The sequence below is a fragment of the Parasteatoda tepidariorum genome, chromosome 8, assembly GCF_043381705.1.
Source record: "Parasteatoda tepidariorum isolate YZ-2023 chromosome 8, CAS_Ptep_4.0, whole genome shotgun sequence".
NCBI lineage: Eukaryota > Metazoa > Arthropoda > Arachnida > Araneae > Theridiidae > Parasteatoda > Parasteatoda tepidariorum.
Window position 1 is genome coordinate 49,958,031 of NC_092211.1, and position 25,072 is coordinate 49,983,102.

Genomic DNA, 25,072 nt, shown 5'->3' on the forward strand with positions numbered 1-25,072 from the left:
AAAAGATAGTAGCAGAGAAGTGATGTCAAGTATCAGGACGTAAACAATAATTTATCTTTATATATGTTTATTACAATTCAAAAGATAAATATTTGTTTTCTATGAACATTGATTTTTTTTTGCGGCCCACCTGAAGTTAAGCATTGTTTATTTGGTCCAAGTTAGCTTTTGAGTTTGACACCCCTGGCTTACATGTTCCTGAACTAATGTTTATAAAACGCAGAGACTGTCAGTGATGGGGAAATCTCCCCTATCCACATCCGATTCAGTTTGCCGGAAGAAAAAAAAAGAAGCAAATACAAAAAAATGATCATATCATGATTATAGTAGTTTAAAAAAGAATTAAAACTGAAATGTTGCCAATCAATGTAAACAAAAAGTGCTGCAAGAAAATAATTTAAACGTTGTTTTTTAATTTGATAATTTTGGTCAATTTATTTTAATGAGCAAACACTGATTGTTATTGTTCTTACTAGCGCTAGTACTGTTTTAACGAATTCTTATTATCCCTGCGTTCGCATTATAAATGATTTCCACTGCATATAGTTCAAAATTTGAACCAGCAATTCTAAAATTGTAAATTGCTTAAGANTTTTCTTTAATAGTCAGGCACTTTCGCTTCGACATTTTGCAGCCGTAAGAAAAGCAACAAGCAGCACTCTGATCAGCAATCTTAAAACAGGAGCTCTACCGAGTGAACAACGAGAAAGTTGAAAGTTTTTCTAGAAAGGAAGTGAACAGTGGGGGTGGAGATAATAGGACATGTCAATAAGGGACCAGGGACCACACACTTTGATGACCCATTCCTTTTATCTTCTCTGCTCATTTCCTATTCAAGGAATTTGACCCTTTCCCCCCTTTTCTAGTGGGATTGCATTTCCTGTATGAAATGCAAACAAAAAGGGAAAGGAATTTTACTGCTTTCTCTAAAAGTTAAGGGGATGCGAAAATCAGTTCAAGGTTATTTCCCCCATAAAATGCGTTAACTAGTTAATAATTTTCTCAAATATTTTGGGAAATGGGGAAAGTAGATCCCAAAAAAAAATTCGTTAAATAGAAAATTCACTTCGCTATTTAGAAGTTATTTAACGAAGAAATTTCCCAAAAGTTCTTGGTTCCACGAAAAAATTCTCAAAATAGAGAAATTCGTAAAATGGAAGTTCGTTAAATAGAAGTCCGACTGTATTTTTTAATTCAGATCAACATCAAAGATTTTATTTTCAAAAAAATACTTAGTTTTTTTTTTTTTAGAAAGGAAAACTAATTAAACCACTTAATAATTTTTTTCTATTGCAGAATCGTTGAAATATTTAATTTGCTGATTTTTTTTCAAACTTGAAAAATTCTTAAAATAAAATGTAGTGCTTGGAAGAAAAAAAAGGAGCACCTAACATAAATATATTTCATTATTATAACGCACTACTAAAGGGCTCCTCCCTCTACGTTTCATTCACCTTGTCATTGTATTGAGATTTTTTTTTTTTGCCTTAAATAATGATTATTTATTTAATATCAAAGAATTGATGTCTCTGTCCGTGCTTGACTTAATGTCAAAAGTAACAAAATAAATGAATAAAAAATTTTTAAAAAAATAAGAGAATGAGAGATTACACTATAACAGATCTTAACATAAAAGACGAAGAGAGAGAGGAACAGTTTTCAATATAAACTTTTACTTAATAAAAGGTTAACGTTAAATACTGAAAACAAGCAAAATTACTTCTCATTTATTACTTCTTAAACTGCCACTTCTTATTAGAAACCATGTGTGATTTTACATTCCACTGAGCAGATCTTGATCTAGAAATGAGAGGGCTCTTGTCGTTACTTTAAACAAAACTTACCTTTTGCTTAATTATGGAGTGTTCTTAAATTATTTATGACATAAGTAAATTACGATATATTAGTAAATTTGATCTTATATTTATCTTTGTTGACAATCCTTAAGGAAAAACACAAAATGAAATTATTTGTAAAATTTAGGGGCCCCCAGAAATGAGGGGGCCCTAGGCCTGGGCCTCTCAAGCCTTGTGATAAATCAGGCCATTGAGAATGCACGAAACAGTAAAATGTCAATTAATTTTTTTATAATAAAAAAATATAGAAATTTATTAACATATTGATACATTAATAAATTTCAATATTTCTTTATTCGTTTCTATTTTATTTCAAAAAAATATTTATACATTAAAATAAAAGCAAGTGCTTAATAATAATGGATAATTTATTAAAAAATACAAACGTATTTCAATAAATTGAATTTGATGAAATTTCTGATTGAATGGCACCAAAAGGAAAGACTGAGGAAAACCAACGGTTTAACAACAGTCCATAATGTAAAGTACTATAAATTTGCGTTGCTTATTATTAATTGCTTGAAATGTATGAAATAGATACACATTTCAAAGAGCATATTATGAGTACAAACTTTGAAAACGAAAATAAAATTGAGGAGAAGAGATAGATCTGGTGTTAAACCTAGCAAAAAAAATCTCAAACTTTAGCCGCTGCTTTTCCCAATCTTTCTGCCAGTTTAAGAATTCTGTATAAATAGAACAACATCAGTTCCTTGTTAAGCCTATGCAAGAATAGGACAATTGTTGTGTCGTACTTTTCAGAAAAACCATATTCGAAACAAGGATATAAATTACAGGANACGGAGTGTTCTTAAATTATTTGACATAAGTAAATTACGATATATTAGTAAATTTGATCTTATATTTATCTTTGTTGACAATCCTTAAGGAAAAACACAAAATGAAATTATTTGTAAAATTTAGGGGCCCCCAGAAATGAGGGGGCCCTAGGCCTGGGCCTCTCAAGCCTTGTGATAAATCAGGCCATTGAGAATGCACGAAACAGTAAAATGTCAATTAATTTTTTTATAATAAAAAAATATAGAAATTTATTAACATATTGATACATTAATAAATTTCAATATTTCTTTATTCGTTTCTATTTTATTTTTAAAAAATATTTATGCATTAAAATAAAACAAATTTCTTAATAATAATGGACAGCTTATTAAAAAATACAAACGTATTTCAATAAATTGAATTTGATTAAATTTCGGATTTAATAGCACCGAAAAAACCAACGGTTTAACAACAGTCCATAATGTAAAGTACTGTAAATTTGCGTTGCGTATTATTAATTGCTTGAAATGCATGAAATAGATACACATTCAAAGAACATATTATGAGTACAAACTTTGAAAAAGAAAAAAAAATTGAGGAGAAGAGGTAGCTCTAGAGCTGAACTTAGCAAAAAAAAATCTCAAACTTTAGCCGCTACTTTTCCCAATCTTTCTGCCAGTTTAAGAATTCTGTATAAACAGTTCCTTGTAAAGCCTATGCAAGAATAGGACAATTGTTGTGTCGTACTTTTCAGAAAAACCATATTCGAAACAAGGATATAGATTACAGGAGTCAGTTGAATACTTCGAATGAGATAGTATATGCCATTTTAATAGTTTCATTAGACTGGCAAAACATTATCACGCATATATTTAATACGTATTCTGCTGGAAACGTCTCCCGATATTTTAGTAACCTGGTGTAATATCGTGGTTGATGCTCATAAAAAAACAAGAATTAGTCTGTAAAGTGTTTTATAATGTCCAAAGAAATGAACCACTCAACAAATTAAGGATGTGTACAAATTGAGAGCCTACTACATCTACCAACAAAATTTGAATTCAAATCAAATCACGGGGGATTTCTTCAGTTTTTGATGAGTCAGTAGAGTATCATATGGAAGTTCGTTCATGTTTTTTGACGCAAGAGCCAAAAAGGATGTACTGTACCTAACTCTAGATCAATATTAAAAGTCTGATTTATATTAAAGGTAAGAACCAAAGATTATCTTTAAGGTTTAAGATAGTCAATAGGGTTTAAATGCGGATTGCTACCAACTAAACTAATAATTCAGGATCTTCAGAAATAAAATAACGACTAATTATCTGCAACTAGAACAAATAGTATGATTCTTAGATTGACCAAATATAAATGCTCTCTTGTTTTTTTAACTGCGTCTAATGAATTACCCACTGTACTTGTCTAAAATTATTTGTAGGATACATTTGTCAGGGATCTTATCAGACGCACATAACACCGTTTCCCCCTGAAACTAAGATCGGGCACAAAATTTTGCAATCATTTGAAAATCACCGAAATATTAAAACATTAGAAAAAGTTTACATTTTTTGATGCAAGAACTAGTTGCGACACTTAAGTTTTTATAATAAGCTAAAAGGCTCAAACTGGCAAATGTTAAAAAGTACAGGTCAAAAATTAAATGCATGCACTATGTCCTTGAAGAACGTGTATTTATTCACTTTAGAAATACTTGTATGGTGCAAAACGTAAACAAAATTATTAAAAGAAAACAATTTTTAATAAACTTTTAAAGCATTAATATTAGAGCTATAGATAAATCTTTTATTATAAGAAAACAAATAACATTTTAATCAAAAATATTGCAGAGAACCTGAAATTCTAAAAAAAGTGAAGAGTTTTCTTGTAATACTTATACACTTTCTACTGCAAAAAGAGTACTACTAAACTTACTGAAAAAAGAGTATTTAAAAAAAAGATTTTATGATATCATTTTTAAAAAATTTAAAATATTTTGGGGCTACAAATCAAATTAACATAAGTTCTATAATAATAGTTTAAAACCAAGTAAATGGCAATATGAATGCAAGTATTTTTTTTCACATAAGAATTACTGAAGATAGAAAAGGCAATAATAACAGATCGCCATGCGTTTTAATGAATTAATCGTTTTCCTCAACAACGATAATTTTTTGCACTTGGCAAAGAATAGGCTTCTACCAAAATGTTATAGTTTCTATAGAAACGCCTTTTATCTCAATTTCGTTAAAGCATCGAGTTCATGTCGCTTAATATTTCTAAATAAACACTTCACAAAGTAAAGTATTGCCATTTAAGGCTCGAATAAAATACAGTTTACTTTATCTTTGAAAAGTATTTTTTAAAGTATTCTACGTTCATAAAAAAATGTCAATATAAATCCACATTTTTTTTTTGTTCCATAAAAATCACTGAACTGCATTTTCTTCATGAAATGATGTATCTTTTTATTGTAAACGTGATATACAAAGAATGTACTGAACTTGAATTTTAGAGCACTTTGCTCTTATTTTTTATGAGATTAAGCTTGAAGCTGTTGTCAGAAAAAGTTACTTTACCTTTAAAAGTGAAAAAAAAAAATTTTTTTTTCGTTTAGAAATTGACTGAATTTTTAAAAAAAGAAAAATCTAAATGTAGGCGATTTTACAGTATAGCACATTAATAAATTATGTGACCTTATAAGATCGCTTTTGTTTATTAAAGTTAAGGAAAGCTTATGAAGTAATAATATTGGCTAAACTTGAAAAACAAAATGTTTAAAGTAAAATCAAATTAAGTTAATTTAGAATGTCTAAATTTTGAGATGCTCTATGGAAATAATGTTGTAAATAAATTCCAAAAAAAAGAACTAATATTTTTAATATAATCAAGTAAAAAATATAATGTAAAAACTGTGGTGTAATAAGATGTTGAACAACATAAAATATTGTGCAAAAGAACATTTTATTTCGGGTTGACATCAAATCGAGCGCTCATATACGTTTTAAAGGGTGTAATTTAAATCTAAATACTTAAAACTGAATAATCTTATACCAAAATCTAATGCTTTCATATTATACGAGAATTATTTTCACTTCCGGAAATACCAATGTTGGCGTGCTTTGAATATAAAAAAAATTCAAGAAACGCCAAGTATAATATCGCGAGTTTACAATCTGAAATGAGCTTTGCTATTTTTAGGGCTGATATTCATCAACAGAAACAAAAATTCACCGTTAAATATGTATGATTGTTTTTAGTTGTGTAATAAGAATAATTATATTTTAATTTTTAAATCTCGGAAAACTGATTTTATGACGTATAATTTCTATTCGCTTATTTTCTGTTAAGCCTAGTTCGAATTCGTCTTAGTATTCTTAGTATCTCTGAGCTACCCGTATGTTTGATTTACTAATTAATTTTATTTTAAGAATTAGTGAATATATGCATCCTAAATTAATGATTCTTACTTATATTGTATCCTAAAAATAACTTTACTGAATCTTAAATGTATCTTACTATAATCATAAATATTTCTGTAGTGTTAAGATACACTTTGGTGTAAATTCGTTCAGTAAAAGATGTTTGTAAGTGTGACCAACACACGTGATTGAAAATTACTTAAGTTTATGATATATATTTAGGCTTTTATAAAGCTCTACATGAGGCTGAATACTGTTTAGTTTAATATTTCCTTCTTTTTCCCAATTATTTATCAGTTTGAATACAGTTTTCGATCAATAGCTTTTTAACATCTGCGTAGGTAAGAGGTTGTTTGATGCATTATTAGTTAACTTTTCTGTATCAGCTGTATAACATAAGTTAATTTAGTTCAACTTACCATTGATTGCCGACTCAATTCGATAGGATATGACTAAATACCTTAATTAATAAAAACAATTTCGCAACTAAAAAAACATCTGTTTACGCTTGAAACGATTTCTCTGGCATTGTAAGAATTCATAATTTTTCGTGACAAGGTTAAATTCAATATCATACAGAGTTTAGAGGATTTTCAATATTTACTATTTTATGGAGTTCCAGTATTTTTGTAACACTTAAATCATTATTTGTTCATAAATAAATATATTAAAATTTGTTTTATAGAAAATAATAATTCAAAAAAGACTTAATTCTGTTAGAAATTTTGATCTAAGTCAAACCAAAATATCATTCAAATTTACTGCATTAATGCTGTACTAATTTAAATCCTATTATGGTATAAATTAATTCTTCTTGTACTTGATTACATGATAACTATTTTCAAACTAAGCGGAAATATAGCTCAAATAATTAAAGTTGCAACAAATTTGCACAATAAGTTCAATTTGCTACGACCTATCGTGCTATGGTTCAAAGTACCGGTATTGTGGTTAAAGTTTAGCCAATTTTTCTTTCCTCACTAAAGTAGTGTAAAAATATTATTCAAAAATTTAAAATAGTAATAATAATTGAACAAAAACTAAAATGTCTTAAATACAACTACTGCAAAGCGTCATGAGACTTTACTTCTTAAGAAAAATTGTTGTAATAGTTAATATTGCCTTCAACAAAAACAACCCTAAATTTGACTATCTTATATGATTCTCAAACAATATCACACTCTCACAGCACATGATTAAAATTTATATCTGTCAGAAAGGCGTGTCGAAGACAATGCTTGTTGATAAAATCTGTACTTCTTAAAAGCAGAAATTGCCTTTATGTGATATCCCTGAATAATGAATAAATAATTAATACCCATATAGGAATTACCGAGCATCGTACAAAATGTGAAAGTCGAGAAAAGTTTGTTAATACTTTCCCTAATTAAATCATTGTTTTCAGAACCACGCATCTTTTAAATTGTTACGTTAAAGACTAAAAATAACGTTATCTTTTTGTCATACTGGTATGAGTCTGAACAATTCACAATGAATTCAAATTACATATGAACAGCAAGCATTGCTCTTGACAGGATTCAAGATAAAATGTTTTGAAATGCAAAAAAAACCTGAAGGAAAAAGACGTTTATGACAAAAAAACATGTTAATTTAAATTAAAGAAATTAAATCAGTTTTTCTTTTTCTAGAATTTATCCGCTGAAATCAGATTATTTGATTTGACAGCAGCATTTAAAAAAAAATTAATAAAACTGATTTAAAAATGCCCCTTTTAAAAAATATGTGTTTTATTTATCGAATAAGTTTCGTTATCAAATTTTGAGAAATGCAAAGGGGAGGGTAGCGCTATCAAGACAAAGAGGCAAAATTTTAAAACAAGGGTGCTTCTGCAATTCTAAAGCTTTTACCTAAGGGCCGTGGGTTGCCCCCCCCCCCTTTTTTTTTTTTGCAAGTAGAGAAAGGTATGAAAAGCATTTGTGCGTCTTTCCTCAAACAGATACAGCAAACAAATTTTTTTTTGAAATTATAATTTTTAAAAAAATGAAAACATTTTAATAGCCAAAAACATTAAAAAATATTTCTCAATTCTACAAATTTGTCACACTCATAAATACAATTGTTTTCTTACATTCACTCCTTTTTCTTCAGGATAAGCTTCTTTCTTTATTAATGTGTGATGATTTTTTTCCATATTTAAAGGCGGTTGCAAATTTCACACAGATAAGAATGAAAATATCAGTGTAGATAATAACGTGCAATAACCTTTTACTTTAAAAAAAAAAATTAAATAAAAAACATTGCCACTATTATGCATTATCGACCTTTCCCCACTTTAAAAAAAATGGAGCTCACTCAGAATTGGAGCTTCACTCTCAATAAAGAGGAAACTTTGGTTTTGAAGGGATTGTGCTGCATGCCTGGTGTTCTTTAATCTTAAGCTACAGAGCTTTTACAGCGCTTTACGCACAGCTACAACGCAAAGGAGAAACAAGTGCTTTTTTCTCCTTAGAATATTTCAAAAATTCTAGCTTATTTAACGCAATTTTTATAGTAAACCTCAACTTTTTTTTTAATGTTCATTTATGCCATATTGCCCGCTTCAAGGATTTTTAAACACAACTAATACATTTAGCTTTTATATCAAATGTTTCTTATATTGCGCTTCTGTTACTCAACTTATTAAAAGAAAATGCAAGAATGAGAGTAGTAAAACCAGCATAAAAGCGTGGCTTAAAAAAATGCATAAATGAGTACCATTTAAAAAAAATATTGAATATGTATTCTTTGCATCAAAATTTTTTTCTGATTCTTTGCTATTACAAATTTTTCAATAGAGGAAACGATTGTTCCCTCAACTCGGAGACAATTTTTCAAATCCTGACACAAAAGTTGTCTCTACTTACTGAACCTCAAACTTGATTCTATTTCCCTCATATATTCTGATAAATAAATTAATAAAATTTCTTAATTATAAATAGAGTAAATGAAATTTTTTGCAGGTATTTAATGACAGCCATGCTGAATCGTTTATCTTTAACAAGTGTGTTGCTTGGGCTCATTCTACTTATGCTTCAAGAATCTGGTTGTCAAAGTTACCAGGTTATGGGCTCATATCCTTTGAGTGCTACCTATGAAGATAGACAGATTTTCAGGCGGGATCATCAGAAAAAAGAAGAAGAAAATAGCTTGGCATATCCCAAGATGGCTTCAGATTTCTTCGGATCCAACTCTGATGAATCATCTGATCGAAACCGCTATCACGAAGATAATGATTCATCAATTTCTTCCGACGAGGTAAATGGTATTAGTTTTTCCTACAATTTAAGTATTAATAAGATAAAATTTTCTAGCTAATATTTTATTTCGAACGATTTTAAATACATTTTCAAACCTTTCACTGAATTTCATTCTTCGAAAACATATATCACAGTTGTGTGTTGTTGCAATGCACATGTAATTCCACTTGATTTCTTTTCTAAAAACAAGTTTGAATTTTATTGTATTCATAACATTTTTGAAACATTTAATTTCAAATTTACAATCTTTACAAATATGACCCTCACCTACAACACCCGAAAAATAATAAAAGGAAAAAGATATTGCTATTTAGCGCTTTTTTATTCGACTAATTTTGAAAGTGAAAGCCAATTTTGCCAAGCCATTATGTACATTTTAATATTTATGCAATGAAAAGATGACCTTTTGACTGATTTAGAAGCATACAATTGTTGTCTCTGTGATGGTGAAACGGAGAAATTGAATTGAACAGAAAGTATGGTTAAATGGCATATGGTCCAAAAAGAATGTGCACGGTTTTAATATAGTCCAGCAAGTGATTGCGTGAAATTTATGTTCACGAAATACATAAATAAAATCGGATAAAATGGTGATTACTAATAAAACAAAGCGCATGCAAAAACGCACAAAAGTAAGTAAAATCTGATAAAAAAAAAATGATATAAATACAATAAAAGTTAAATACAATTTAAAATACCAATAGCACGTAGAAATACAGCGAAGTTAGGATGATGGGTTTTATAAAACAAATCTTTTATACATAAAATGCGGGAAAATTACTAAAATATGATGAATCGTGTTAGTTAGTTAGGAGTAATTAGCAAGGGCCAGTTGCGGCCATATCGCGCTTAAAACTATGTTTATATAACAATTTAAATGATGTTGAAAAACTAGATCGATGAATAAAATCCTATATCCTTGAGATTAGAGAAAATATGATGGATCGTGAACAAAATGGTTGGTATTGCATTGGGGAGAAAGAGTATAGCTTATACCTAGACGAGGGAGCTCAATACATATCCAGCAAAAGCGCAACACAGGACAAGAATCTTACAAAAACTTAATAGGGTGCAATTTGTTTTCACTTGAGAAGTCCCAGTGTTGTTGCCACACAGACATAATAACTTGTCGAATGAAATTTTTCATATCCAGAAACAATACAGTGTTAAGGGCTCAGTAGCAGACCGTGCTGAAACATTAGCAAGATCGCTTTCTAAGATACCGATATGACTTAGTATCCAATAAAACGAAATTTCAAAACCAATCTGGAGAAGAGTAAATAAAACGGAGAACGCCATGGAACATGAAATACTTTTCGCCATGGAACATGAAATTGCAAATTAAAAAAGCAACTGTTACAATAAGTTGATCAGCGTCCTCCTAAAACTAAAAACAGGAAGTAAAATTACCATACGAATCTTTAAAAACTCACTACCTTACTTCAATTTAATATTGGTGTCCTTACCGAAATCCTTCGCTAAGATTCTCTAACATAAATATTTTTTTAAATAATTAGAAAGGTAACAAGGTGAGTTTTCGAATGTTCTTAAAGAATTTTTTCTGCCAAATTTTAGTTTTAGGAGGACGCTGGTCAGCTTAGTTACAACGAATCTTTGAAGGTAAATAAAATATAAGAAAATGATAAATAAAACAGCAATGTAGTTTTTATAAAAATCAATATAGCTTTTTATTCAAAAACATTAGATTGGTTCTCGAAATGTAAGAACTTAAAGAAAAATTAAAAACCAGTTCTCGAGATGTAAAAACTTAAAAGAAATATTAAAAAAACAGTAATTTGTCATCATAAAAGCCATAATAAATTGTTGCATCTCGAAAACTAGGAGAGTATATATTCCTATTTTTCTCTATTTAAATATAAAAATCAAGTTCATAGACACTAAAAACATTCATGATTGATTATTACACTTTACTTTTTTTTATATTTTTCTTAAATTTGATTTATTCACCTTTTGCTCTTATGTAAACTCATTTGCAACCTTATATGAATGGTGGTGTGTGTGTTTTTTTCTACACGTTCTATAATCCCTTTAAGTTTGTCGTCCTGCTAATGAAACACCATAACGTAATTTTGACATTTTTTAACCTACACCATAATTTTTTACATTTTTCCTTTTAATGATATAGTAAACGCTCTGAAATCAATTGAAGATCGTACAATAAATTTATTCAATAATACACTTCAAAACTCATATCTAAATTGACATAATTTGTTTCATGGACTTGAATTCGCCAACTACAAAGAAAGGAGAAAGAAAAATTAAAAATATCCTTCCACTCAAATCAATCTAAATATTTTTTGTAAGAAAACTAACATACCTTTAAAAGTAAGTACTTTTCCAATTTTTTTACTTCATCCTTACTTATTGTTTAATACTTTCAATATTAACACCAAAAAAATATTGTTATTAAACTGCTACATAAATAATTAAAATATATCAATAAACTTTAAATTAAAACAGATTAAATCTACAAAAAATTGTAGATTTAAACTAAGCATTATCTTAAAAGAATATTTGATTTGATGCTACAACATTTTCTTCTAAATCATACTTTCGATTTTTGTAAATTATTCTACTGCCTGATATCAAGCCTTTCTATCTTGTAACTATGCTTCACCTGATTCCTTGGAACAAGTGATACTTTTTCTTCAACCTTTGATAAATAGCTTCAGCCTTTCACCATATCTCCCAGGATTCGAAAGCGCTGAATGCAGTTCTTTGAATAATACATGTCTAAACACTTCAAGGAATAAACGTCTGGCAAAATTGCATTATTAAAAAAAAATTCTTCAGCTTCAAGTCTTTATTAAAGAATACAGAGATTCTTTCGTTCAAAAATTTTTCTTGGAAGAAATTTTTCAGTTGCCATTTGAAAATGATAAAGTATACTTAGATTGAAATGCGAAGGCAGCGTTTTGGAAAGCAAAAATAGACATTTTTAGTTCTAATGAATCAGAGAATATGAAAAAAGTAAAATAATTTCGAACTGCTCTAAATATATTTCCAATAAAATATTGAAAAAAAATTTATATTCCTTTAACAACACATTTATTAATGAAATTTAGAACATTATTACGAATTGTTTTAACGACTTGTATTGAACAAAAAGCTTTCATAAAATCCATATAATTTTCTTTCTTTATTTAAAAATTTAACATTTTTTAGTCAAGATTTCTTTCACAAAGAAAAAAAATCAATAGTATTAGAATCAATTCAAAGGAAAAATATCGAAACAATTAGAAAAGCCATGTTAATATCCATCAGTTTTGTCAAATTTTAGAAATCCATACTATGATAATCAAAAATTCCAGAACAAAATGGGACCCATAAAATAAACATACAACATCCAAACTGAAAAAAATAATTGTTCATATGCTATTTTACTCGGTTTAAATTGAATAGATTTTCTTAAAAGTGAAACTTACAATTTAATTCAGTTTTTATAATTTTGGTGACATAGAGATAATTGCTGTGTCTAACGCTAGTACAAGTTTCAATCATTTCCTGTTTAAATAATCAGGAAATGATTGAAACTTGTACTATCATTAGACATAGAGCTGATGAGATTTGAGCTTTGAAGTTAGTCAAAATTTTGATTGGCTATAAAATTCTATTTCCTGATAAAATGGCAATGCATTCTGATAATAGCAGAAAACGATAAAAGCTTAAGATTGTCAACAAGCATGAAGCTTCAAATAACATTGGAACATTCTAGTAAATAAAAAGTAGAATTAATGACAATCTTTATCTGACGATAAAATGACAAATTTTGCTCGCAGCGGCCACTGCCATTAGGTGTAGAGCTTTTCTAAAGATTTGAGGTTGTTTCAAAATTAAAAATTCGTTTATTAAAAGATAGAACATCGAAAAGAAACTCTTTAAAAAAATAATGAATGTATCAAGGGTTTTTTTAATCAAGAAATCTCAGCATAGACAAAAATTAGACAGTTAATTTTTTTTTTTTTTTTTGCAATGACAAATATTCCTATACTAAACAGGAATATGGTGAAAAGGTATATGTATCGCCCTGACTATCAATAAAGTCCCATTTTTTCATCAATTTAACAGTTTTTTATTATTTGTAAATTGTTTACTTAATTTTTTTTATTTTTCATTTTTATAAAATTGGTTCTGAATGTAGCTTAATTTTTCGCTACAGTTCCAGTGGAACTTACTTGGCATATTTGACATGAAACACCTAAGCCACTCACCAAAGATCCATCACGTTCTCGATCACCCTTTTTCCATCATAGATAACAACATAAAATAAAAACTATTTAATAAGCACCCTGATGCTGACAAGTGAGTGGTGTAAATCTTTGGCGCAAGAGCCCTGATTTGGCTGTACCGTGCTTGAAACTAGGTTAAAATTCACACAGCATGGTTAAAATCCAATTGGTCTGATTCTAACAAGAGGAAATACTGGTCAATTTGCTCTTACTTCAAAGTGGTTGGTCGGAATTTATTGGCACAATATCCAGAAATGGCTATATTGCACCAGCAACTTGGTTAAAATTGGTCTTTAGGTCAAATTAATATATTTTTTCTTAAAGTTGAGAATATAGTCCTTTAATCTTGATAAACTTCAAAAAGTTGTGATGAATAGGGTCACAAAGCTAACATTGAAGATCAGAATAAAAACTGTCAAAAAGTTGGTTTCTAAAATATTTGAATAATCTACAGTTGGTAAAAATATGTTTAACGGTAATGACAACTAGTCCTTGTGAACAAAGAGGTGTACGTTCGTTTTTCATTAAATGCATATGGGTATGACAAATGAGCAGCTTATTTATTAAAACCTAAGATTTACGGTCAACGGATATTATTCAATGATTGTCAACAGAAGGGAAAATTATGTAATTTGTTATCATTTAGTTTATTCCAATGCTCTTTCCAAGCTTGCTATACTTATGATTATTCGTTTTAAAATTCAAGGGTGTTATAACATTCATGCTCCTAATATGAGTACTTTTTGCAACTATGTCAACTCATTTTTCCGTGTAAGACTTAAAAGTGGTTATAATATAGAGATTTTTAAACTAATTATCTCAAGAAACATTTTTTTCAAAAAAAGTAGTACATAAAATAGTGGAATTTCTAGCCCGTTCTCAAAGTCACTACACTGATATTAAAGTAATAAAAAAAAATTATCTGTAAAACAAAAGAGTAAAAATTTAAAGTGTAATTGCTAACAAACAATTTGTGAAATTGTTATTGTATAGAGCTGTGTGAATTGTATAGAGCTATTCGTTTATAGAAAAGCTCTATACAATATTTGTGAATTGTATAGAGCTTTTCTATAAACGAATTTATAAACTAGACAGAGATTTATGTATTATATTTCAAAGATCGAAACTTAAAAAGTAAGGCATTTAAACCTATCAGTAAAAGGTAAAAAAAAAATTGAAAAAACCTTCTGAGTTCAGTTGAAATTTGAGTTGAGAACATTTTTATTACAAAATACAATTTAAAATGTTTCATTCTAATTACATATTTTATATGGCTAGTTTTAAAGAACTAAAATAGTTGAGACTATAATCTTAGTTCTAACAACAGCTGTGTAAAAATTAGCAAGATTCTTAGAAGAAAATTATCACTGTCAAAGCTTAAAGTCTTATCATCATCATAAGCACTGATGTTAATGAAATTTGAATATTAAAATTCTCAGAGTTGCTTCCAGTATAACTTAAGACTATGTAAACGTGGGTGTCAGTAATTCGAAGAATTAACATCAAGCTCTTGTGACTTAAAAGATCACTTAAAGTTTATTTTTAGCCAATTTATTAAGTTACAAGTCTTAAAGTGTAGTAGTTAGTTTGCATCTATTACTTCGTATCCAAACTTTTTCTTTTTTTTAATTTACGTATGAGAGTTCGAATGCTTAATATTGATATTTTAAACTCATAAACAACAGTGTTTAAATTTATGTTTACGGGGAAACAATTAACTTTAAAAAAGCATCCAAGGTTGTTAGTAATCAGACATTATTTAAAAGTAATTATGAACAACCGATACTCCATATCTTAAATTGCTACCAACTCTACCGGTTGAAAGATTTTATTTTTAAATTCAAAGTGGAGTCTAACTAATTAAATTTTATTCCTGATTAAATAAAATTGAATCAAAATGATTTTTACAATCATTATCGATATTAGTAAAAGGAAGAGATGGTGCTCTTAGAACTTCAGTCATTTGTCCAGGTTCCTGAAATAAAAAACAGAGGGTGCAAATCTAAAATTAGATTCCATTATACAGGGTCATTCATAATTCCCTCCGGTGTTTCGAAGCGTTATAGTAAAAATACGAAGACGACTATGGCAAAAAAGAACATATGAAATTATTCCGAAAGTATAAAAGTTTTAATTTAAGCAGTTGCCGGTAGATGGCAGTAAAGTTTTCATATTCGTCTTCTTTTTTTTACTATGACGCTTCGAAACCCCGGAGGGAATTATGAATAACCCTGTATATATATATATGAAATGTTTGTAAAGCAAAAATAATGAAGTAAAAGCTTTTATTAATTTCGGAGGACCATAAAAAGTAGCCATTCTATTATTGACGTCAATGATGTTTAATTAATATTGGTAATAGGTACTGCTGGTATCAGGGAAAGAGGTACTGTTTTAATTGTTTTCAAACATACTAAAAAAAGGTATTGTGGTAATAGGTTTTTACGCTTTCCTTAAGAGAATTTCCTAAATTAAAATTCTTTTTTTCAAACGGAAAATACTTAACGAAGAAACACCACTTAAGTCTGAAATCATTTGTTTAATATCTTTTTTAGACTTTTCTGAACCAGTTTCAGCCACGTAAAAACAATCAAGCTGTATAGCATCACCTGATAATTAAGATTTTTACATAGAATCTTACAGTGCGTCTAATAATCTGGACCAGGGACTGTAAGTCGGATGTTATCACTCATAAACTGGACCACAATTTGCAACACTAAATATAAAAATCGTTTGCAAGATTCATGTCATTACAAAAATTGTATTTTACAATTTGTAAAGAAACCAACAGATAAATTCAAATAGATAAATTGATTCACTAGAAATCCCTAAGAATAAAAATATTGTTAAACTCAGAACTATCTTAACTCCTTTCAATCATTTTAAAGGATAAATTCCTCAAAGAAATGCAAATCCGCGAGAAGGAAGTATATTTATCTTTATGAAAGTCTTTTACTATCTGTAAGAAAAATTTGGTTTGTTCAAGAACGAATCATGTTTACATTGCTGTAAAAGTATAAAACATTGCTATAAAAGATCTTTAGCCAGTTTATAAAGACACATATGGGGGGTTTCAACAATTCAAATCAATTTGAGGTCCTTCACATTACTGTTTCAGTACCGGAAAGTTTATTTTTCTAAAAGAAATAAAAATTTTTCCATCTAATCATAGAAAAGTCATTACATCCATTTTTATAAACAAGATTCGGTCTTATGCAATGCTTTGATTTCCAATGAATTCAATTGTTTGCAGGAACTACTTTTCCGAAGAACATAAAGATTCTAGAAAGAATGTAAAACAAATAGTCGTTTGTGTATGGTTTATTAGTTGTGAAGGTTTCAAATTTCGTAAGCTAATTCGAAATGCAACTTAACTAAATAAACAGCTTGAGGAGGAAAGTAATAAAAAACATTTGCTAATAAGTCACGAGGATTAATTTTTTTCAAATTATATTTTTGCCATACAGATTTTTAACAATAATACAATTGATTATTGGTCTAGAGTTATTGGTGAAAAAGTTAGCTGTAGTTTAGTTGTATAGCACCTACTACTTGGTTTATAAATTGAATTGAATGTAGAGTTTAATGGCACAAAGTCCTAAAGTAGATATTTAATAAAAAGTAGTAATTTAATATAAAGTAGAGATTGAAAGAGTCTTTCCATATTCGTACTTTGAATAGATCTACAAGTTAGAATCCAACACGGTGCGCCTTAACTAAAATTAAATAAAATGCTCTTACACCTAGAAATTTAGAAGAGATTCCGAATTTACAATGTTCTTTGATAATAAAAATCGAAAAATTAAAATAATTTGTGGAGAGATTTTTTAAAAAATCCCCTTTGAACATTTTTGCTCACGAAGTACGATATTTCAAAAATGTGAGCATCATTTTATACTTATAAATAGAAAAAAAACATTTGTATTAAATATTCATAATAACCGTTTATAATAAATTTTATAATTATTAGAAGTTTTTTTAATTGTTAATTATAATCGATGAACCACTATTTAAAAAACAAAAATAATAAAAATTTAAATCGACTTTAGCAACACAAGCGCTGTGAAATTAACACAAACACTGTGACTTTAAAAATGGCAGCTTCCATTCGTGTGTGTACACAAAGTAGAAAAGCAATTGAACCAGGATAGAAAACAAAACTTAATATCACAGCTCATTCTGTCGACGATTATTTTGATTTTAAGGAATTTCCTTTCGCTTGTATAAAAGGCGATGAAGTCTCGGATGCTCCTGCTCTTGGAGTTTACTGCAAAGATGTTCCTGCTTTTGTTCAGTATGTGAAAAATAAAAGAGATGTACTGGATGTTCACTTAAAAATGGGTATTGATGGAGGAGGTGGATTTTTAAAAATGTCTTTCTGTACAATCAAATGAGTTGGACTTCGAGTGCAGCGGTAAGCGTGTTAAGTATGATGAGGGGATAGCTGCAAGGAAATTTAAGGATTCTGGCGTTAAACGACTATTCATTCTAACAGCCGTTCCTAGTGCAAAAGAAAATTATAAGAACGTAGATCAACTCATTTCAACGTTGAATATAAGTCCTTTCCACGGCACAATTGCAACCGATTTGAAGTTAGCGAATATCTTAGAAGGTATAATGTCGCTCAGCAGCGCATACCCATGCACTTATTGTTATGCCAAGAAAGATGAGCTAAGCAGCTGTGGCGAATTGAGATCCCCCGAAAATGTTTCATCGTATTATACAAGTTGGCTGACTGAAGGAAAAGGTTCAATAAACAAAGCGAAAGATTATTTCAATTGCATTCATCCATCGCTAATTGCAACTGTTGGAGGCAAAACATTCCTAGACATTATTACACCGCCAGAATTACACCTTATGCTTGGTGTTGTTAACACTGTTTTCACGCATATGTTGAAAGAGTGTGGAAATGAATCGCTGATATGGACAAAAGCTTATCACGTTCAGCATGAAATCAGACGAGGATGTTCTGGGTTTAAAGGAAATGCATGCAAAACACTTTTGGATAAAGAAGAACTTCTGCACCAGTTTAAAAATCTATCAATACTGAAGTACGTTAAAGTATTTGACGACTTCAAAAAAGTGGTTTCTGGATGCTTCGGAAATAACCTTGACCAAAATTACAAAGCATGTATAAAAGCTTTCAAAAAGAGCTACATGGACTTAGGTGTCAGCGTTACACCAGAGGTTCGTGCAGTTTTTTTTCACATTGAACAGTTCTGTGACAAAAACGGTGAAGGATTAGCATTTTTTGGGGAGCAGGCGATGGAGTCCGTACATTTTGATTTTTTAAAGTCTTCCTGGGAAATTAATAAGGTTGCTGCAAGTCACCCGGATTATTCTAAACACCTTTCGAGCGCTGTTTGTAGATATAATGCTTCACATGTTTAAATTGGCATAATTATAATTAAATTATGTTACATTTTCAAATTTTATCAGCAGTAAAATGTTTAAATAATAAAAGTTTAATAGAATTACAACTGAAAAATCATTATTACATCATTTTTTTCCATAAAACAACGCGAAATTTTCCAAAATATCATACTTCGTGAGCAAAAATGTTCAAAGTGGATTTTTTTAACAATTTCTTCACAGATTATTTTGATTTTTATTATCTTTTGACATTGTAAATTCAGAATCTCTTCCAATTTTCTAGGTCTAAGAGCATTTTATTTAACTTTGGTTAAGGGGCACCGTGCCAAGTCTCTGCTCCATAAGTAAACGCAGGTAATACACTTAGATAGAAAACTTTTCTTTCTAACACAGAGCGGCATATTACTTTTTAGTATGATGCCATTTTTGCCAAACAAAAACTCTGATTTTTATTCTTCTGTTAGCTCCATGCATGATGTTGTTATTCATTAAATGTCTTTTTAGTATGAGTAAATGTTATCGTAAGGAGGTTTATTTCTAATTAATAGAGTCGATAGTTGTTCATAACTATGAAAATGGTATTGTCACTGAAATTTAATTTTGAAGTATTGGGTCTGAATGTGCTTAACAAAACATTAAAAAAAAATTCTTATCGAAAAAGTAAAAAAGAATTTAATAATATTTTTACATATGAATTGGTGAAAACTTGAGGTAGAATTATAGCAATTTTTTTGGAATATTACTTTATTTTCACATGAACTCTTTCTTGAACCAAATATTTAATATCAAGAAAATACTATAATTAATGAGTTTTGTATAACAAAAGATTTTCTGTTAGAAGAGTAACTAAACAAAAATTGGATTAGTATTTCACTCAACAAACTTTTTTAAAAAAAAATAGTTTGCTTTGAATTGTCTCAAAACGCAAAAATAAAAGGATAAATATCCATAAATTAAAACTTTTGATAGAAGTTTGTAATAATTTGTTGAGTTTGCTTAAAATACAATACAAATGAGTTCACCCTGAGAAAATAATTTATATTATATGTGCTTTTATTAATTGGCCTTTTTAAAACAGCACTTTTCATTGTCTAGTAATAAAACCAGGAATAAATTATTAACATTTTACCGATCGGCAGCAAATCCTTTTTGTTTCGGTTAAATTTATACTGTTGCGAGGGAGTATCTGTGCTGTTAATAATAGATAATTTTAGTTAATAAAAATCTTTCATTTTCATGACATTAAGGACAAACTATATTTACTTTTTAATCGACAGAAATAGGTTACTGGTCTGTTACAATGCTAAAAATTATGTTTTTTTGATATTATTATTTTACTTAGGTTTTGGAAATACCCCTTGGACATTCGTCTCAAGTTGTAAAAAGAAGGAAAGGGCCTACTCTTTCTGTAGTTAACCCATTGGAGATTCTCCGCCAACGCCTGATGTTGGATTTGGCTAGAAGACGAATTCACGAGAACCAGCAGCAAATTGTAGCCAATGCCCAAATGTTAGAGAGTATCGGAAAAAGAAGCGTACGACGATCAGACGAATTTGCAAATCTAGGGAGTGATAAGAATTATCAACCTTGAATGCACATCGTGAATTGGAGTCCTATAGGAAGATGGTAAATCCTTCTTCTTTTTTTTAATTACTTTTTTTTACATCAGATACACATAGATTTTCTACGTTATTGATATGTCCCCTGTTGTTGTCTTTTGCCACTTGTCAATACTGACAAGCCTTTTAAGGCAGAGGGGTGTGCTTCTTGTTTTTCAGTGGCGCCATCTATGACCAAATATTCGACCTCTGCCACACACATACGTCACAACACGTTTCACAGGGAGGACACTGGAATGAATGATAAAAATGTGTTTTTCTAATTTTTTGCCCAAACAGGAAAAAAAGATGTACAACTGAATTTCATCTTCGAATCAATCACATGAGAACGGACAAAAATCTGGTAAAATTGTGTGAAATGAAACTTAATTCATTGTTCGGAAAACGTCGTGAGAAGAAATTAGTTTATGAAATTCCCGTCACAAAATTTTGAGAGCTCTGACATTTGCTTCGGTGCTATTCTTAATTGTCCAAAACTTACATCTAAAAATTAATAAAATTCAATTGAATGTAAGGCTAAATGACACTAGCTTCTAAAAAAGAACACGCTGCTCCTAACAAACGGTTCTAACACGTTTGTTAATTATTCACACATTGCACGACGGAATATTCTTTTCAACTGTTTGTATCAATAAATTTAAAAACTTAAGTGGTAGCTGAAATAAAATTAATTTTGATTTTATCTTTATAAATTATCACTCTTCAATGATATAATATAAACACCTGCACTAGGCAAGCAATAAACATGTTAAAATAGTCAAATTGTTCAATAGGTAAATTATTTCTTTTTAAAATTCAAACAGAATTAAATATATTGTGAACAAAATGACACAGTATTTAGTTTAGAAATTTTAATTTTCAAAATACCACGTGGAGTTCCGGGATAATATATTATCTTATGTGCATTTTTAGAAAATTTTCAAAAATACGAATAAAAATTATACACATTGGAGGTAAGAAATTAATATTTATGCGAGGAAAAAACAAAAACGTGCTCGTAATCTGCCGAATCAGTATCAATGAAAGTGGGACGAAAATCTTAAACAATTTTATCATTCGATTTTAAGCACCTTGGTTAATGAAACAGGGTTTAATGTTCTCAGTACCGCTTTCCTCAGTAATGGTTCAATAGATTCGAATAGTGTGTTTTTATCTTTTCTTCGCTTAGGAAATAAGTTATATAACTGCGATCAATGTGCATAATTTTTTCCCTTTAATTTTGACAAAAAATCAAAAAATAAAGATTGATGACGAAGGTAATGTAACATCCTTAATACATATATTAAAGTTAACAGTAAAGAACTTATTAAAGCTAAGTTTTTAGACTTCTAAAATTTCAAATGTATGTTGTGAGGTGCAAAATTTTATATTTATTTGCTAAAGTAAATAATAATTTTATGTCATTCAATCATTCGTATTAAACAGGTTAAAAAAAAACATGTTTAATGCAGCAGACATCTTCTTTTTCATAGAATGCTTTTGATAATAATAATATTGAATAATGATTCCCAATTTTAAAAAGAAACCTTTCATAATTATTTTTAAAATAATCACAAAATTATCTCCAATTAATCACAAAATTAACTTATAATTCGTTTTATTTTTAAAAAGACCTCGTTTCGAAAAACTCAAATAAGAAAGGCAAAATAAAGCATTTATAATCAACGCTATAATTTTCATTGAAAAAAAATAATGAAACTAAAGAAAAAAATATATTATTTAAGTAAATGTTTAACTTTGGTATCAAATCATACGCTAATTAAAGTGGTTAAATATAAGAAACAAATGAAAGATATCCTATTATTTAAGAATAAACTTATTTTTTTAACATTTCCCATCAGACTTAGAAAAAGAAGACAAAAATAATATTTCTTTCTCAAAAATTGAGTTGATCAAAAAAATGTTACCTCGAGGTTAAGTAATATTAGCAATAAGTTGAATTCCAGCAAATAGTCTAAATTTCGTAAAAATCAAACATTTCCCGATTTCAACTTTTTGTCTTAAGGTAAGAATCAAATGAAATTTAATTTGTGAAACGTCTACTTCGGTAAGAATAAAATTTTTATTTCTTTATAATTCTGTAAAAAATATCGGAAGGTATTTCTATATTTTCTATTAGATTATGAGACAGAAAAGATTGATGTTTGAGGTATTAAAGACAAAATAAAAATTGGAAATTGAAGAACTAACAAAAATATACTATATATTTTCTTTATTAAATTATAATACAGAAAAATTATAAATAATATAAAAAATATATAATAATTTGATACCTGCAAGCGACGTCATGCGTGGGTCCACCAATCAGGTTCGATAAACAAGCGTGACGACGCATGCAAGCATCCAATCTGACCCAAAAACTGATTCAGCGTATTATTAAACCGAAACTTTAAACCTATAACGTTAACACGTCACGTGATTGGTTGCAAGTGCCCAATCGTTTTTTAAAAGTATGTAAGCGCTATTTGTTAAAACAGATAAATGTTTTCGAGTTAGATTAAAAATGCGCTTATGAGAACCTGTTACTGACTATTTAGCGGACATTAACATGAACTAAAGAAAATACATCACGCTTGCAGACGCAAGTGCAGTTGCAAGACACAGACTTCTGCCCCATTCCTTCAGGAAACCCCTCATTACTGACTTTGATTGTCCCAGAATCTTAACATCAACAATTACAAGACTAAGAACAAACCACTTTAAAGGGATGAAAATTCTTCCCGACAAAATGAGAACTTAACATTCCCTGCAAGAACTGCACCGATATCCAACTTACCCCGGATCATATTCTCGAGTGCCCAGTCCTTACCCCATATGTTTTACCCCATATCGCTGGTTCAAAACTAAAACGACACATCTACAAACGTGTAATGCCTGTAGATGTGTCGTTTTAGTTTTGAAGCAGCGATATGTTTTACAACTGGGTATGGTGCCACTGGCTTCAGAACTTCGTGAGATCCTCTACAGAGATGATGTATTGGAGCTAGTGGATGCAGTTTTGAAGACACACGAGGCCATTTAATTGACCATGGACACGATAAAAAAAATGCACACCTAGTAAACAAAAAAACATATAATAGATGTGCATAATTCAACGATGAATTAGCTTAAATGTTTAAGGTGCCAAGAGTCAGAATTGGTGGTGCTGCGGAAAGTTAAAACAAAATTGCATAAACTGTAACATCTCACTGTAAACTGTTCCAGTAAAGTATAAGGAAAAATAGCCAATAGATGGTTCCATAGCTAGTGCCCACAAATTTTTAGATTTTTTTCTATCAACTTTTAAAAGCGTTACGCGCATGACGTTAAGCGTTACAGCATGGTTTAGAATAAAATAAAATGCTCAATTCTGTGACAATTTTTTCTGTTGAAAATCAGATGATGACTAAAAGTGCAATTACTCGTGAACTTTAGCTGTTATTTATTATTTTTGTTCATACAGTAAATTTGGAAGCTTTATAGCATCAGATTAATTTGACTAGGTAGCTAAAGCTAAATATGACTACGTCTCACGCTAAAAAGAATAAATAGCAACGGGAAAAAAGAAAAGAGATCACAGTGCCACTTTAGGATCGTGGGTTACGTGTGTTTATTAAAAGTAGAAAAGAAAAAAAATTAAAAAAGCAGTGTAAAAAAATTTTTTTTGATAACCATTTTAATGGCAACTCTTTTCTCACAAAATTCAGAACTATTTTAATCTTAGAGTAATTCTTTTTCTTGATTCTATAAAAAAATTTCTCTAATTAATACTTTTAAGTCTTAATTGGGAGGAGGCCTCTACTAAGCGCAATACGAAATCCGCTTATTTTCTGTCAAAATGATTCTATCTTATGATTCGTAGAATTAAAACTGTAAAAAAAAATAGGAGCTAGTTGTTGAATAATCTAAAAAAAAATTTAAATTATGATTATAAGTTAAATGAACTATAAATACTAAAAAGCTTATCTATTTTTAGCTTGTCAATTGTTAAAAATTATAGTTTTTCTATAGTAACTTGAGCTTTTGAAAATCATTGCGCTAGTTATAAAATTGCGAAATTACAATTCATTANTTTAAAAAAAATTTAAATTATGATTAAAAGTTAAATGAACTATAAATACTAAAAAGCTTATCTATTTTTAGCTTGTCAATTGTTAAAAATTATAGTTTTTCTATAGTAACTTGAGCTTTTGAAAATCATTGCGCTAGTTATAAAATTGCGAAATTACAATTCATTATAATAAAAATAATTTTTCTTTTCAATCCGATAATTTAAATTTAAACTTGTTACGTAGAAAATACGCAATGCCAATTTACTTAACTTTTGTTGAATAACACAATAGAATTACAAATAAAAGAATATTGATTGAATTGAATGTAGAGTTTTATGGCACAAGATCCAAAGGAGGATATACTGCGTCAAACAATTCAAATAAAAGAATTAAAAAAAAGGCATATTGAACTAGTTTTTAAGGCAATAATAATATTAGTGAAATGTCAAATAGGTGTAATTTAAGTATAAACCAATATTTATTTTCC

General features: G+C 29.0%; 1 protein-coding gene across 1 annotated transcript in view; it reads left to right on the forward strand.

Moving 5' to 3' along the window:
- The window catches only part of LOC107455101 (uncharacterized), a 123,532-nt gene that overhangs the window by 93,344 nt on the left and 5,116 nt on the right, over positions 1–25,072 (forward strand). Inside the window, exons 2-3 of the mRNA XM_071183988.1 lie at positions 9,016–9,310; positions 20,278–20,561. Coding sequence (XP_071040089.1) covers positions 9,023–9,310; positions 20,278–20,526 — 537 coding nt within the window. The 5' untranslated portion in view covers positions 9,016–9,022 and the 3' untranslated portion in view covers positions 20,527–20,561. The remainder of the gene's footprint in view (positions 1–9,015; positions 9,311–20,277; positions 20,562–25,072) is intronic.